At 34.3% G+C, this 15,301-nt stretch overlaps 1 protein-coding gene across 1 annotated transcript in view; it reads right to left on the minus strand.

The window, feature by feature from the left end:
- PAP23 (purple acid phosphatase 23) overlaps positions 1–8,607 on the minus strand; it is a 123,731-nt gene extending 115,124 nt beyond the window's left edge. The window contains exons 1-3 of the mRNA XM_089809025.1: positions 8,515–8,607; positions 8,022–8,368; positions 7,677–7,868 (exon numbers count right to left, since the gene is read on the minus strand). Coding sequence (XP_089665151.1) covers positions 7,677–7,868; positions 8,022–8,289 — 460 coding nt within the window. The 5' untranslated portion in view covers positions 8,290–8,368; positions 8,515–8,607. The remainder of the gene's footprint in view (positions 1–7,676; positions 7,869–8,021; positions 8,369–8,514) is intronic.
- Between the last annotated feature and the right edge of the window lie 6,694 nt (positions 8,608–15,301).

The following is a 15,301-nucleotide window of genomic DNA, read 5'->3' on the forward strand; positions in this document are numbered from 1 at the left end:
CCTTACTTGTCTCATTTTTATTCTCTTTTCCCTTTAATTATTTTTTTCTTCCACTTAAAAGAATAATATAACTTTCAAAGATAAAATGACTTATTAATTCCTCTTTTTAATTATAAAGTCACTTTATTGAAACAATTTAATCTTCAAACATTAAAAAAATATCTTGTCAAACTCAGAATGTCATGTTTAATAGCTTGTTGCAAAGCTCTTGATAAGATGCATCAAAGTTCAATATTGCAAACCTAGAAATACAGATCCTGACTTACTATAAAGAGTAAGTATCCAAGGACCAAAACCATTGCTATCTCGACTCCAATTTGCCTAAAAGAGAAGATGTTTATGTTGAAACTCATACTAACCCCCTAAGAAAGGCCTGGTTAGCCCACAAGATGATGATGGAAAAGGCTAATGACGCATTAAAAGTAAAAGGCTAAAAAAAGGGGACATTACATCAACTGATTACAATTTTTTGCTGCTGATACATATTCTGCTTTTGTTGTGGATTGTAAAATGCAATCTTATTTCTTGCTCAACCATGAAACTAGCCTAGTACTTTTCTTGTCATCAATATTTCCTTCCCAATCAGCATAAGTATAGGCATATAGTGTGAAATCATTTGATTTATCATACTATAAACCAAACTCCAACGTCCCCTTCAAGTATTTGAATATTCTTTTTACTGCCACTAGATGTGATTCCTTAGGATATGCTTGATACCTTGTCACAATACCAACTGCACTAGCTATGTCAAGCCTAGTATGAGTCAAATATTGTAAACCACCAATCATAGATCTATATCTTGTCTGAACAATGTGAAATTATCATTGTTAGTCAACTTACAATTTGTAACCATAGGTATTCTAACTGGTTTGCAACTTCTCCATACTAAATCTTACTAACAACTCCTTAAGGTACTTAGTTTGAGATATAAAGATATCATCTTTCGTTTGATCAATTTGCAATCCCAAAAAGTACTTCATCTCACTTATCATAGACATCTCAAATTCTTCTTTCATTTCATCAAAAAATGTATTGATTGCCTCATCATTTCCTCCAAAGACAATGTCATGCACAAATACTTCAATAATCAGTAGTCCATCTAAATTAACTTAGGTACAAATTATTGTCTCCACTTCCCTTCTTGAATCTCAAGTTTAGCAAGTATTTGTCTAATCTCACATACCACGGTCTAGGTGCCTGCTTCAATCCATAAAGGGCATTTTTTCAATTTGCATATCATATCTTCTTGCTCTATCAATGGAAATCCATCACGTTGCTCAATTTATGCTTCTTCTAATTCTCTATTGAAGAAAGCTGATTTAACATCCATCTGATACACTTTGAAATTCTCGTAGCTGCATATGCCAAAATAAAATCTAACTTCTTCTAATCTTGCTACAAGACCAAAGGTCTCTTCAAAATTAAACCTTCTTGTTGTGAATAACCACCTTTACATAACAATCTTCCTTTTTTTCTTACCATTTCTCCTTGCTCATTCATTTTATTTCCAAATACCCACTTAGTTCCAATTACATTCTTGTCTTTAGGCCTGGGGACTAATCCTCATGCATTGTACTTTTCAATCTATTCAAGCTCTTTTTTCATAGCATTAATCCATGATTCATCTCTGCATGCTTCATCAGTACTCCTAGGTTCAAATGTGAAATCAAACAAATCTTATTCTCATTCTTCCTCTTGTCACTACCCCATTACTTGCATTATTAATAATCTAATTATCGAGATGATTGGAAAAAACATACCTTGGTGTTCTCTATTCTTCTCTAAGTTCATCAAGTTGTACATGAATTCCATTGTCAATCTCAAAGAATAGCTAATGTTCTACATTTTGATTTTGTACAGATCTCTAACATGTACTTGCTTAGTTTGTATCATCATCTGAATCATATTCAAAAGTTCTTCTTGTACCTAAAATCTTTCATCAATTCTTACATTTGCACTTTCAAAAGAATTCTTTAGCCTTAAGTTATAGCATCTATAAGCCTTACTTTTAGTAGAATATCCAAGAAATATACCTTCATCACTTCTAAGATAAAAGTTTCCTATTTGATCAGCTCTTTTGATATAGCATTTTCTTTCAAAGATTTTGAAACTTTTAACAGTAGGTGTATGACCAAACCAAAGTTCATAAGGTGTTTTACCTATTCCTATCTAATCTAAACTTTGACCATGGTGTATATTGTAGTATTTACTACTTCTGTCCAATGTATATGTGTCACTTTACCTTCAAGTAACATCACTCTTGTTGCCTCACAATCTATTTGGTTTCTTCTCTCTACTACTCCATTCTGTTGTGATGTTTTAGGGGCTGAAGTTTGTCTGTGAATTCCATTATCCTCACAATATGCATTGAACTAATTAGATGTAAATTCTCCACCTCTAGACCTTAAACATTTTATTGTTAATCCTATTTCATTCTCAACTTTTGCGTTAAAGATCTTAAACTTATCAAATGCCTGAGATTTCTCTCTTAGAAAAGCAACCCACATCATTCTAGTAAAATCATCAATAAAAAGAACAAAATACTTCTCACCATAAAATGTTCTTGTCTTGGTAAGTCCACACAAATTTGTGTGTACAATTACCAACTTCTTTGAAGTAGTAAATGCTTTGCTCTAAAATCTACTCCTTTTCTTCTTTTCCATTACATATTTCTTACACATCATATTAGAAGGTTTCACAATCTTAGGTAGTTCTCTGACCACATTGGAATTAGTGAACTTTACCATGTTATCAAAGTTTATATGACAAAATCTCCTACGCCATGACCAACTGTCATCAACTTTTGCAATAAAACAACTTATCTCTAAGGGGTTCAACTGAAATACATTATCTCTAATCTTAGTACCAATTGCAATCTCATTTCCTTCCTTATCATTAATTGAACATTTCTTATTAGTAAATTGTAAACGATAACTCTTGTCTACAAGGTAGCCAACACTTAGCAAATTATGTTTCAAGCCATCAATAAATAAAACATCAACATTGTTAGTCTTACCATCAAATGATATTGAACCTTCTCTTTGTCAAGCAGGGTACATTGTTACCAACTCTGACAACACCTCTATCGTAGCTTTTCAACTCTACAAACCTATCTTTGTCACCTATCATTTGATGTGAACATCTTTTGTCTATAATCCAATTTGTTCTCTTTTTCTCAACATGTCAAACAAGTGCTCTTTCTTCTTTAATAGGACTTCCATCCTTAATCGTAAGAAATCCTATTTCATCCTCATTATCACTGTCCTCAAAGTTAATATCCCGAATCTCAATCTCATCGTCACCAACATACATTCTTTACGAGATTTTGATTTCTTTATAGAATTTCAATTTTTAGGGTCTAGGTTTAATCTTAGATTCTTTTGTAGGACATTTTGATTCAAAATGACCAATTTTCTTGCCATTATAACAATGTGTAGGTAACTTACCTTTAAATACTCCTCTAACTCTTTGTTCTCTCTTTGCAATCAAGACTTCAAAGTTCATCCATCTTTATTTCCTCTTCTTCAATCTTTGCCCATTCACTTGCATATTCTCCAAGATTTCTACTACTGCTTCTTGCACTCTTGGTTAGTGCTATTTTGTCCTTATGTGCACTAGCATAGTGCAATCTCAATTCTAGGTAAAGAATCTTTCAATCTTGCAGTTTCAAAAGCTTGTAACTTACCAATAAAGATCTCTTCATTGAAATTTTCAATGAGAGGGATGACTTCTTCAGTTGCATTTATCCTGTTCTCACAAGCTGGTATTAAAGATCTGAGAATTTTCTAAACAAATTCATCTAATAGTTTCATCTTCCTGCTTTCTAGCATTCTATAATATAGTTCTCCAATTTTATAACTTTGCTTTCTTTGTATATTCGTCACCTTCATATAACTTTTCTAATCTAGCCCAAATATCATGTGTTGGGTCAAGTTCCTTTACCCCAATGAATTATGATTCAGATAGTGCACTTATCAATGCTTCCCTTGCAATCATGTTAAAGGCGGGCCAATTTCTGCTTTAGCATCAAAAATTTTATCCCTTGCAATCAACCAATAATCAATTTCCATATAGATCAAGTGTGTTCGCATCTTGTTCTTCCAACTGTCATAGTTGTCACCATCAACTTTAGGACTTGCCTTCTTGTAGGCCATAGTAGACCTCCTCATTCTGCTAAGCTTCCTTCTCAAAGAGAACTTGGTGATGTAATACCAATTGGTAAAGTCCACACACAAAGTATAATGAACATAGACATGATGTATATACTCATTCTACTGCACACATGTAAGCTTGCATATCTAAATCTGTCAAGCATTGTCCTCACTAATCTGATAAATAATTTGCAGTATACAAAATTTGAGTCTGTCATGAACATAAAAACATATGTTGTCATCAATGACAAACCTGTCATCAATACAACATCTATGCAACTCATCCAAGTGCCAAAAATATCCTCAATTCCAAACACTATATCCATATTCTCATATATACAATCACATAGAATAGCAAAAGGATTTGCAATGACAAAAAATTCAACTTGTTCGTTTTGAGCCCTTGGCTTCAAATTTCTTATACACTTTGTCAAATCTGATTGATTCCTTTGAAATTGTCTGTGCTTTTGATGGATGTTTTGGTTCTTTGCTCCTTTATCTAATAGATCTGGACTATTGTTGGGTGTTTGATACTTCATTTTCCTCCTGAATAATTTTCATTGCCTATTTACTTTTTGAGCTTACCCTTGCCAAAGGATTTACAGTGCTGAAAGTTCAACGTCGTGGTGTTTCTATAAATTATTAAATAATATTAGAAAACTGGTTTTCAAAAATAGACATACAGTTATCACTTCTAGTCTTCCGTACCAGTATCAATACGAATCTCCTAGCAACCTTGGTCATATGTGACCCTAATTTAGATAGATATACAAATAGCCTTACCAGGTTTTTTGTCTATGTTGACTTTGCTCACCCTACTATTCAATCCAATCATATTCATTCTTCTTACTGCAGTTAAATTCGGTTCATAGATTTTGAAGGTCTGCCTTTTAGGTGTTTCCTCTACAATCAGATTAGGCACAGGAAGTTTGAAAGCACGTTCTAAAGAAGCCTGAGCAGAGTTCATTCAAGTTGCAGAAATGGGTGTTGTTGACGAGCAGTCTAATGAAGACTTTTTGCGGCAGAACCATGGTTTTTTTTATGCTTCTTGGAAATGAAAGTCTTTGTCTGCTTGAGAACATCAGGATCCCCTTTTGATTTGTGCAGTGGATCAGGTTCAGGTGATTGTTTCAGATGGAAGTACAGATAAGGACAGAGAGGATAGTTTGGTTCTAAAAGACTTTCCACAGAGTAGGATATTTTTGAGACTGCTTAGGAGGAATGCCTCAGTGGAGAGGTCAGTTGCTGTGGAAAAATCCATGAAGCAGCAAGGTCAAAACTCAAGCATTGGAAGCTCAGGAAGTGATTGATGAGGGATCCCGATGAACTATGGAGAAACTCCTCACCCATAGGAGTAGGAGGGTGATGCTTACAAGCACTTGAGTGTGTTTTCTTTTGGGGGTTTTGGGGGCTTGTTGGCTCTAAGTTTTCAGACTTTGCTTTGGGCATTCCCTATAAATGGGATCGATAGAGATTCCATCAATGGTTGTGCTTACTTTGCCCCTTCCCTTCCATTCAAACAGATACAGTTTAAGGACTGAGGTTGTGGAATACTTCATCTTGTAAGTGTAAATGAAGTAGATCCATATAATGTATATGCATCATCCCCTCTTGACATTAATGGAACATGGGGCCAACTCCTCTAATCTTTAGCATTGAGCTTATGGCTAGCAGCATAAGAATAGAAAATAGATGTTAAACATTGCATGCAGAAAATATCAATTAAATGCAAATGATTAAAAAAAGGAATAAAAACACAAAAATAATAACAGCAAAGAGAGAATTTTTAACATGGTTCACCCAAACTTGGGCTACATCCACCAAACAGAGAATCCAATATTATTACCCAGCAAATTATATCAATTACAATCGGCAATCCCTTGAAACACAATACTGCAACAAAATGCTACAAAATTCTAATTTGAAAATCCTAACCCTAATCCATTTAATCGACTTATGTCAGTTACAAAAATAAGGTTATTAGAATATGTCAGCCAATATAAAATTAACTCCTGACACCTTGGTAAAATAACAAAAGTTGTTTGAGCTGCATTAAAGCCATTTGAGCCCCCGGATCCCACATGACCCCGAACCCCCGTTGAATAATTTGGGGATAACCGTGCCGAAAAAGTGGGGAAAATAACATCCGAGTCTGATTACGCTCCATATAACAACAATAGATAGGTTATAGCTATTTCAGTTTAAAGTAACTTAACTAATGGAATAGGTACTTGTGTCAGAGAGGTATTTACTTACTTAAACTGCTAGTTAGCTAGGTCAGATTTAATTATCTCAGACCTGTCAATTAAAAGAATATAAGAAGCACTGGTGAAAAACAAAAGCAAATACTTAGATTCAAAATATAGAAAAATACTCTTGGGAGTGTGAAGACTGTGTACAGCAAGTTGTGATCTTTGGAGATAGAAACCTTCAAGCTTGGAACTCAGACCATCTTAGGGATGGAAACCATCCAGGAGCATGTTCAGTTTCAAAATGTCACCAAGCTCAGTTTCAAAATGTTATCAGATTCAAACCTACAGTGTGCCTTGTAATTTATCAAAGACTGGTAAATTTTACTTTGCATGTGTGTTGCTTGAAGAAAATATAAAAAATACAAAAAAATGTTTACTGCTGGAGTATTTCTGGGTTTATCATATGTGCATTTAGTTGAAGTTTTTACGGTACATTGTAACTAGCTTAATGCCAAACGGTGTAATCCTGTAACTCGTAAGATAGATCGTTGAAAAAGTGGTGGTGGATAATCTATCAATGTAATGCAATCTTTATAATGTACAACAAACAGAAATCAAATTCTATTTTAGTACGTATATGCATGTACAGACCTTAGAAGAAAGGTTAATAATAGCAATCCGTATTTTTAGAGAGAGCCAAGAAGTCCCACTAGGAGATGATCAAGTAAACTAGCGCAAAAGCTGCTCATTGTATTAACGCTGATGTGTGGCAAAGGCCACAAATGGAGCCAAAGCTAATGTTTGGTTAGGGTCACAACCTGAGCCAATATCAGGGCTAGGCTTAAGACAATACACTGAGTGTGGAGTGATCAAGAGGATTGATGAATACAGTAAATTCTAGGGAGAAGCTGATACTTCCATGATAAAATGGGTAAGCAGATTATTGGTAGAGCAGTTCGCTAGCTGGATGAGGTTCTGATTTTCAATTCAAAACCGTCCACAATTCTAAGTTCAAATCTTGACTCTCAACCTGTGAGCTGGTCTACCCGGGGTTAGCTGCCCTTTTGATTATTCTTTCCAGTGACAAAAATGAATTCAATGGTCTTGTTTATATCAAATTGATAATCGACAACCTTGTATACTTTTCTCTATCCGGCATTAGGATTCGTCATAGAACGACGAATCAAATGCACAAGAATGGAGCTCGATACCCAACTCACCACTTTGCCAAATCCATTAAGAAGATAAATATGAAACGAAGAAAATTAGGCATTGCAAGTAGAAGAGAAATCATCTGCATGCCAAAAAAAAATGGTAACAAACAAATTAGTACCTTCAAGACGAACATGATGAATGATGCCAGAAGTGTAATTGAGAAGGCCCTCAAAAGGATACATCTGGCTGTAGACAGACGAGTTCCCCCGCTGAACAAGTGTGAGATTGCCACTGTGTGTACCGTAATATACCTCACTTCCAACACTAGAAGGATCCAGAGGGGTAACTTCGGGCCCTATTTGAGCGTCCCCTGCAACCCGTTACACAAAATTACACATGCATTCATCTGGTACAAATAAATAATAATGATGGTAACATTTAAAGGTAATTTTTCACAAATTGTGTAATTCTTACAATTGGCTCATTTTTAGTATATTAATTAACCTATATGGTAGTTAATTACCTGTAATCCAGGAAACCCAGATGGAGCCAGTGCTGGAAAGTGCAAGAGCAATTTGTTCTGGAAAAATAGAGGGAACTTTCTTCACCAATCTGGGATGGTGCAGGGGAAGGTCATCGCTTCTTGTGCGTAGAGATGAATCGAAGCGTCGTGTTACGGGGCTGAATGGCCCATCCGCAGTTGATGGGATTGATACTCCATTGCCCACTAAAAGTAACAATTCTACTAATAAAAACAGTGCTGGATTTGCCCCCATTTCGCCTTGTAACATCCAAATTGCTTATTAGACTCGGCATAGTCGATCGAGGATAGAATGCATCTTATTGCTCTTGGAGTTGGTAGAGCATATTCTGAGGATATCACAAACAGACAATAATACGGAATTCAAAACCGGGCAATCTTTATCCTGAACATTGGATGGAGATTTGACCATAACTAGAATTGATTAAAATTCGAACGTTAAGTCAGAGCGTTGGAAGTTTTTTAATGTACATACCCTATTTTCCTGTTCATTTGGATAACTTAACTCAATCGGGTTTCTGGGTTCCAAGTGCAATTTTCCTAAAACGGTGGTGGCGTTCGAACTTATAGACGGATAGCTCAAAGAGGTTTTCAAATCGAATTTAAAATTTTAGTTAAAAAATAGTTCTTGCGTTATGTTAATAATGAATTAAACGTTGAATAATAATATGTACGCTACGAAAAAATTCAATAGAGTAGTAGGGGTTTTATCGGGGGAGCCTGGAAGTGTTTGACCTTTTTTTGTTTTTGTTTTTTTAAATTAAAATTCTTGCAATGTAGAGTTCTGTTAGACCTAGTCCTCTTTTGTGAAAAGTGGATAGATTTGATAGATTTGTTGTATGAAATATTGGCTTGGACTTTTAAATGGAGTTTTTTTTTAAATGATTTCTCACATAAACAATGATTTATGATATTCTTATTTTTTATGTTTATGTTTATTATTGTTTGATTGTCTAAAAACTTTACTATATGTTTTAAACTTGATAAAATGCGACTTCAACACCTTAATTTAAAGAAAAAGACTTTCAAATGGTGAAATATTTGTGTTCAAGTATTCCAATATATAAGACAATCTATAGATTGAATCATGTTTAATATGTTAAAATATATCCAACATATTGTAGAGAGTGAGTTGAAGTTGTTAAGAAGAGTTTTTTTGTGGCTAAAATGTATTCAAGTAACAAACAAAAAAAATCTTCGTTAAAAGACATAATTTTTGGTAATGGTTTATTGATTGGATTGTGTTGAATTTTTTACCATCAGCATTTCCAATAACAAAGTTGGTAATTGTTATTATTAGAGTGTTTGGAGTAATGGTGACATGTGTTGGTAAAAAGAAAAATGTGATGATGTGGGAAGATTCCATATGAGCAAGAGTTTTGCAGGTCTTGATCTCTCATATTGATGATGAATCTCGTAGTGTGATTCAAAATGTTGATGGTAAAAAATTAAACACAATTTGATCTAGAAACCATTATCAATAATTTTAATGGATTGTGGAAATGTGATCTCTCTAAAAGACATATAAGTCGTTTTGGCTAAAATGAGGGGGTGGGAACATAAAAATTTGTTTATATATTGGATATAGATTGGTTTAAAAAAAAGTCAATTAGAATAGTCGAATTAATAGATTTGATAAATTGACAAAATGCATTAGATTTCCTATCTAGATTTGTTAATTGATGATAGAGTTCCTTCAGCTTGGAAAGAGAAGTTTTCAAATGTCATGCACTCTATAGTTTATAGATGAGACAATGATAGTCTTCTTTATTCTACCACAAAGTTAAAGTAAGATGAGCGGTACTCTTTCAAACTGAAAAAATCTAAATGTACAAATCAGGTTTGATTTATTTGAATATGTTTTAAGGCTCAGAAATGACTTTTGATTTCCATTACATTGTTCATCTCTAAAAATGTCAGTGGCTACAACTTTATTTGAATTAATTTGCAAGGCTCTGAGATGGTTTTTGATTTCCATTACATTTTTCATCTCTAAAAAAAATTATCCACTAGAGCTTTGGATGTTAGTTTTTCACTGCATTGTTCATGTCTAAAATTCAAAGAAATTTAAAAAGAATTTCCCTTCATATGTGTAGATAAGGCAGTCATCCTACCACAGTAATTTGAAGACTCTTTAACACATAAGTGACTCTTGCATTTCACAAGGCAAGGTGGAATGCAATTACAACCAGCAGGCATTTTGCTTCCAAATCTTCCTAGACATCTCTCTTTTGGCCAAAAATAGTGACATGGGCATTTCTACAATGCAAAAAAAAAAATCTTGCCCAAACCCCTTTTGTCCATGTACACATTGTTCTTTAGCAATTATTCCCCTAACATTTTCCAAATATGGGTCGTGGAGGTACATATGGAAAAACAAAAGTCAAAGAGTATGGGAAGGAGATCTGCAATGAGGGTGTGTTGGCATCCCCATAATCCATACCTGTACCCTAATTGTAGGCTTCCAAGTGGCAAGATTGTTGGTTGTACATTGCCTTCCTATTTTCTAGTGTGACAGGTGTTCATTGGGGGTAGTGCTTTTGTGTGGCTTTTTGTTTTTTTTGTGCTTTTGTTTCTTGTTTCATCATGAGTCTGGTGGCCTTGGTTTTGGGCCTACATGTGTGTGCCTTTGAGTTCATTGTTATTTTGTTGTCTTTTGTGGCCTCTCTTTACCCTTAGCCTGATTGACCATGATGATGGATGGTAATGATGATTCGATGAAGGAGGTTAAGCAAGATGAGGATTTATTTGTAAATGATGAGAGGAAATTTGACTACAGTGGTGGTAGATTCTTGAGTTTTGGATTTTTCGGCTTCAACATTTTTTAGTGGTACTTTTTTGTGCAAAGACAAGGAGAATGGAAGAGGACGAACCGACCCCAATGGAGATCAACGAGGAGTTGAAATTGATGGAGAAAGAAAATGTAGGAATGGAAATGAAGGTAAGGTCATGTTGCCCTCAATGAAGACTCTCAATCTAGATTCAAATGATGACATGGTTAAGGCATTTAGGGATGAGAAAACAAGACTTCAAAATATTGTTGTTTTCTTTGTTTGCTTGGATGTTAAATGCTTGCTTGCTAGAAAAATCTTAGATGACTGACTTAATAATGCATGGGGAAAAAAACTTTCCATTTTTGTGAGTTTTAGTATAATGATTCAATGAAGTATGTCCTTTATTTTCTAAAAAACCCATGCAATGTAGGAAAAAGTGTTGAAAAAGGGTTTGTGGACTGTTGGAAAAACTTTGTTTCGAGCTCTTCCTTGGTCTTCAAGCAGTAGACTAGATCAAATTCCCTTGAATTCCTCACCTTTTTGGGTGGAAATGCATAATATCCAACCTGAGTTTGGTCATTTCTTCCCCATATGCTAAAGCCTTTAGGGTTAATCCTTCAAGTTGAACATTCTAAGATCACTCTCCCGCATCTAAATGCTAGAGCTTCAATTTCCCTTAAACTTGATGTTTTCTTTCTTGAAGAAATTGCAATTAAAATTGAAAATGAGACTTTTTCTTGGAAGATTCATAAACTCAAGGATTTGGGAGCTTTCTTTCACTATAAATTAAATGGGCATAATAGAAATGATTGTTCATTATTGAAAAACATTCAAAAAGAGTTCAATAAAAGTAATGTTACAACCCAAGATTATAAAGCTAAGCAAGACAATGGTAAGAATTCCAAAAAAATTAATGCAAATGGAAAAAATGAAGGTTGTGACAAAATTGGTAATCCCCCAAAAGGGAACTCCATTGATGACAATTGTGTTACTTTGAATAACCCTCTTTATGATGATGAGTATGAGGTTTTACATGCTAGGGAGAAAGAGAATGTGAATCTCAATAACCCATTCGATGGTACACCTCTCTACATCCCTGTAAGCAGAGAAAAAGTTAATGAAGATAATGCCTCTAAACTGAATACTCAACAGTTAGCCCTTAAAAAGATAAATTTAAATGGTAGTATGGATTTGATATCAAATCAACATAACTTGGATGAGTGGTCTTGTAACTTAGTGCAAAATAGATCACCCTCTAGCCCTGATATTTCATGCCCTAATGTTCCTACGGATAATGTTGATGAAGGATTTACTAAAGTTATTGGTAAAAAGAAAAAGAAGAAAACTTATGAAAAAACCAATAGTGTTGAAAAAAATGAAAGGAATAATAAAGCCAAAAATAGTGAGACCCCAAATTATTTTAACAAACTTTTCAAGAGTTCTAACATACCTAACTACAAATCATGAATCTGCATATATATAGTTGGGATGTTAGAGGTTTTGAAATGCTTGACAGAAAGTACATGCTTGAAAGGTGGTGCAATAAAATCCATAATAAGGATGTCATGTGCCTTGAAGAGATCAAGGTTACTGGGTATCATGCCTTTCACACCCTTAAGTTTGTTTGGGATAAGGCTAAATGTGTATATCCAGGTCACCAAAGAGGGAAAGGTGGGGTGGTTATGCTCATCATCCCAACATGGGTGGAGAACCTTGTCTCTTATTTTTTATTCCCCTTGTCCTATGACTATTTGGTAAATCTTTGATATCAATAATACCTATGTAGGAATCTGAAATATTTATGCCTCAGATGACTATAGGAAAAGAGCTTTACTTTGGGATTGGGTAGCAGATAACCTTCTAGATTCTAATTGGATTTTCATGGGAGAATTTAACATGATTGAGAATATCCATGATAAATAGGGGGGGCTTTAGAAATGATTGGAAAGGAAAAGAACTTTACTTTTGGTCTAAGTTTAAGAGAAGGTTTAAAATCAAAGACCCTCTAGATAAAAGGAAGAATGATTTTGAAGGCATTTGGTTTACTTGAAGCAATAACCAAGCCTTAAATACGAGAATATATTGTATACTTGATAGATTTTATGTCAACCCTCGCTTATTTAAGTTGATGCATCAGTATAATGTTTCCCCTATGGTGGTTACCCCAGCTAGTATGTCTGATCATTCTCCCATCTATGCTTGCATTGAAAACATGGAGAATGTTAATGTTGATACCTATATTAGAAAAGGACTTTTTAAGCTTAATGTATCTCGTATTCAAGAGAAGGATATTATGAAATCTGTGTATATGGTGTCCATTATGACCAACCTTTGCAACAAAGATACCTCAGCCTTGATCTAGATGGATGCTTAAGGTGGATAATTGGAGAAAGGTTTTTCAAATTATGGGATGTAAGGAAGCCAAGGATAGAAGAAGAAGTGAAAATGAATATCAAAAGAAGCTTAATAGAATTGAGAAGGATTTTCAAGACAAAGGGAGGGACATGAACTTGGAAAAGGAGTTGATTAGTACTAGAATGTAGTTGAGAATGATTCAAAATATTAAGATTTGGGGTTAGAAAATTAGGGCTAAGGCTAATTGGCTCAAGGATAATGATAGATGTTCTAATTAATTATTTAATATTATTAGAGATAAGAAAAACAAAGAAAACATAAAGGGTATTCTTACTAACAAGGACATATATAATGATAATATGGACATTCTTGAGGCTTTTTATCAATTTTATAAAAAGCTATTTAGTTAAGAACAAGAGGCTAGTAATGTTGAAGTAATGAATAAATGTGTTAATCTTATTCCAAAGAAAGTGTATGTGGAGAAATCCAGGCTTATAAATCTTCCTATAAATATTCAAGAAATTGATGACACTATCTCCTCTATGACCAATGGTAAGTCCCCTGGGGGTTGATGGACTCCCTGTTGAATTTTATAAGAAAAATGAGGAATAGATCTTTTAGGAGCTCATTTTGGTTTATAAAGAGGCTCTTAAGTTTGGCACTCTTGGTGAAAGTAATAATAAAGGTATTATTAATTGCTTCCCAAAGGTGGTGATAGATCCGAGGATAAAAACTGGAGACCCATTACTCTCCTAAATATGTCCTACAAGATTCTTGCAAAGTTGTTGGCCAGGAGAATGGAAAGGATTCTTAACAACATTGTTTGGTCACTTGGATTGGATTTATTAAGGGGAGATACATATTAGATAAACTCATTACTAGTTGGGAAGCAATGTAGTGGAGCAAAGACAATGGGCAAAATATCTATAGGGTTCTCTTGGAATTTGAGAAAGATTATGATAGAATTGAATGAAAGTTTGTGATTGAAGTGTTAGAACGATTACGGTTTCCTCCCTCTTTTTGTAAATGGGTTGGAATCTTGTTCAAAGATTCTACCATAGTTATTTATGTTAATGGGGAGATCTTTGAACCTATCTCTTTGGGAAAATCTATTAGGATAGGATGCCCTTTAGCCCCTCCTCTTTTTGTGCTTATTGCAAATGCCTTAACAAATATTCTTAATGCTAATGAATTGGGCTCACTGGTCAAAGGTGTTTCTCCTCCTAACTGCGATGAGCTCCTCCTTGAGCAGTTTTTAGATGATACATCTCTCTTTGTGGAGCTTTCAAAAGCCAATTTTGGTAATATGATGAATAAGTTGTAGTTTTTTTTTTTTGTAAAGCTTATAGGGCTGAGGTTTCCCAATGAGATCTTTTATTATTGTGTGACATAGTTCTCCCCCAGAATGGATTGGAAAGCAAGAGTGGCAATGGATTGGTCCCAATCACATTGTGAGATACCTTGGTATTCTCTTCTCTATTGAGCCCTCTTTGAAGGATATGTGGAACTAGGTTTATAGTAAAATTGAAGACAAACATTTGAAGTGGCAAACTCACATATTATCAATTATTGTGAGAGCACAAGTTGTTCAAAAATTCATTTCCTTGCATACTATCTACTATGCTTTTACTTGGTTGTTTTCTAAATATCAAAGTAAAATTTTTGAAAAGACACTAAGTTATTTTCTCTAGTTGGATGGCTTCGGGAATAAAAAGAGACATATTGTGAAATAGGAGTAGTGTTCTTACCCTAAGGATCTAAGGGGTTTTGGAATGAGAGACATTAAGAAATAAGGTTTTACTCTTGCTTCAAAATGGATCCTCAATTCTCTTGTTGTCAATGAGCCTTGGATAGTCTTGGTTATAAATAATTTTGTTAGGTCCATTATAAAGAAAGGTAAACATTGGGGTAATGTTCCTTTGATTGACATTGTTTTAGGGGATTTTGAATTGAGAGTGTCTGGCTCAAAAAAAATCCAATCTATTTGGAAAGCTTGGACCTAGGTGAGATATTTGATTTATCCAAGGTATATTGTAGGAAAGTATCCATACTACTATTTAGTCAAGGACAAGTCTATTTGTTGGGGTGTTTATCTTAATGATAAGCCATTGACTTTAACATAATGTTGTTCTG

The sequence above is a fragment of the Cupressus sempervirens genome, chromosome 11 (assembly GCF_028749045.1).
Source record: "Cupressus sempervirens isolate cs-2001-9-10 chromosome 11, ASM2874904v1, whole genome shotgun sequence".
Classification (NCBI taxonomy): domain Eukaryota; kingdom Viridiplantae; phylum Streptophyta; class Pinopsida; order Cupressales; family Cupressaceae; genus Cupressus; species Cupressus sempervirens.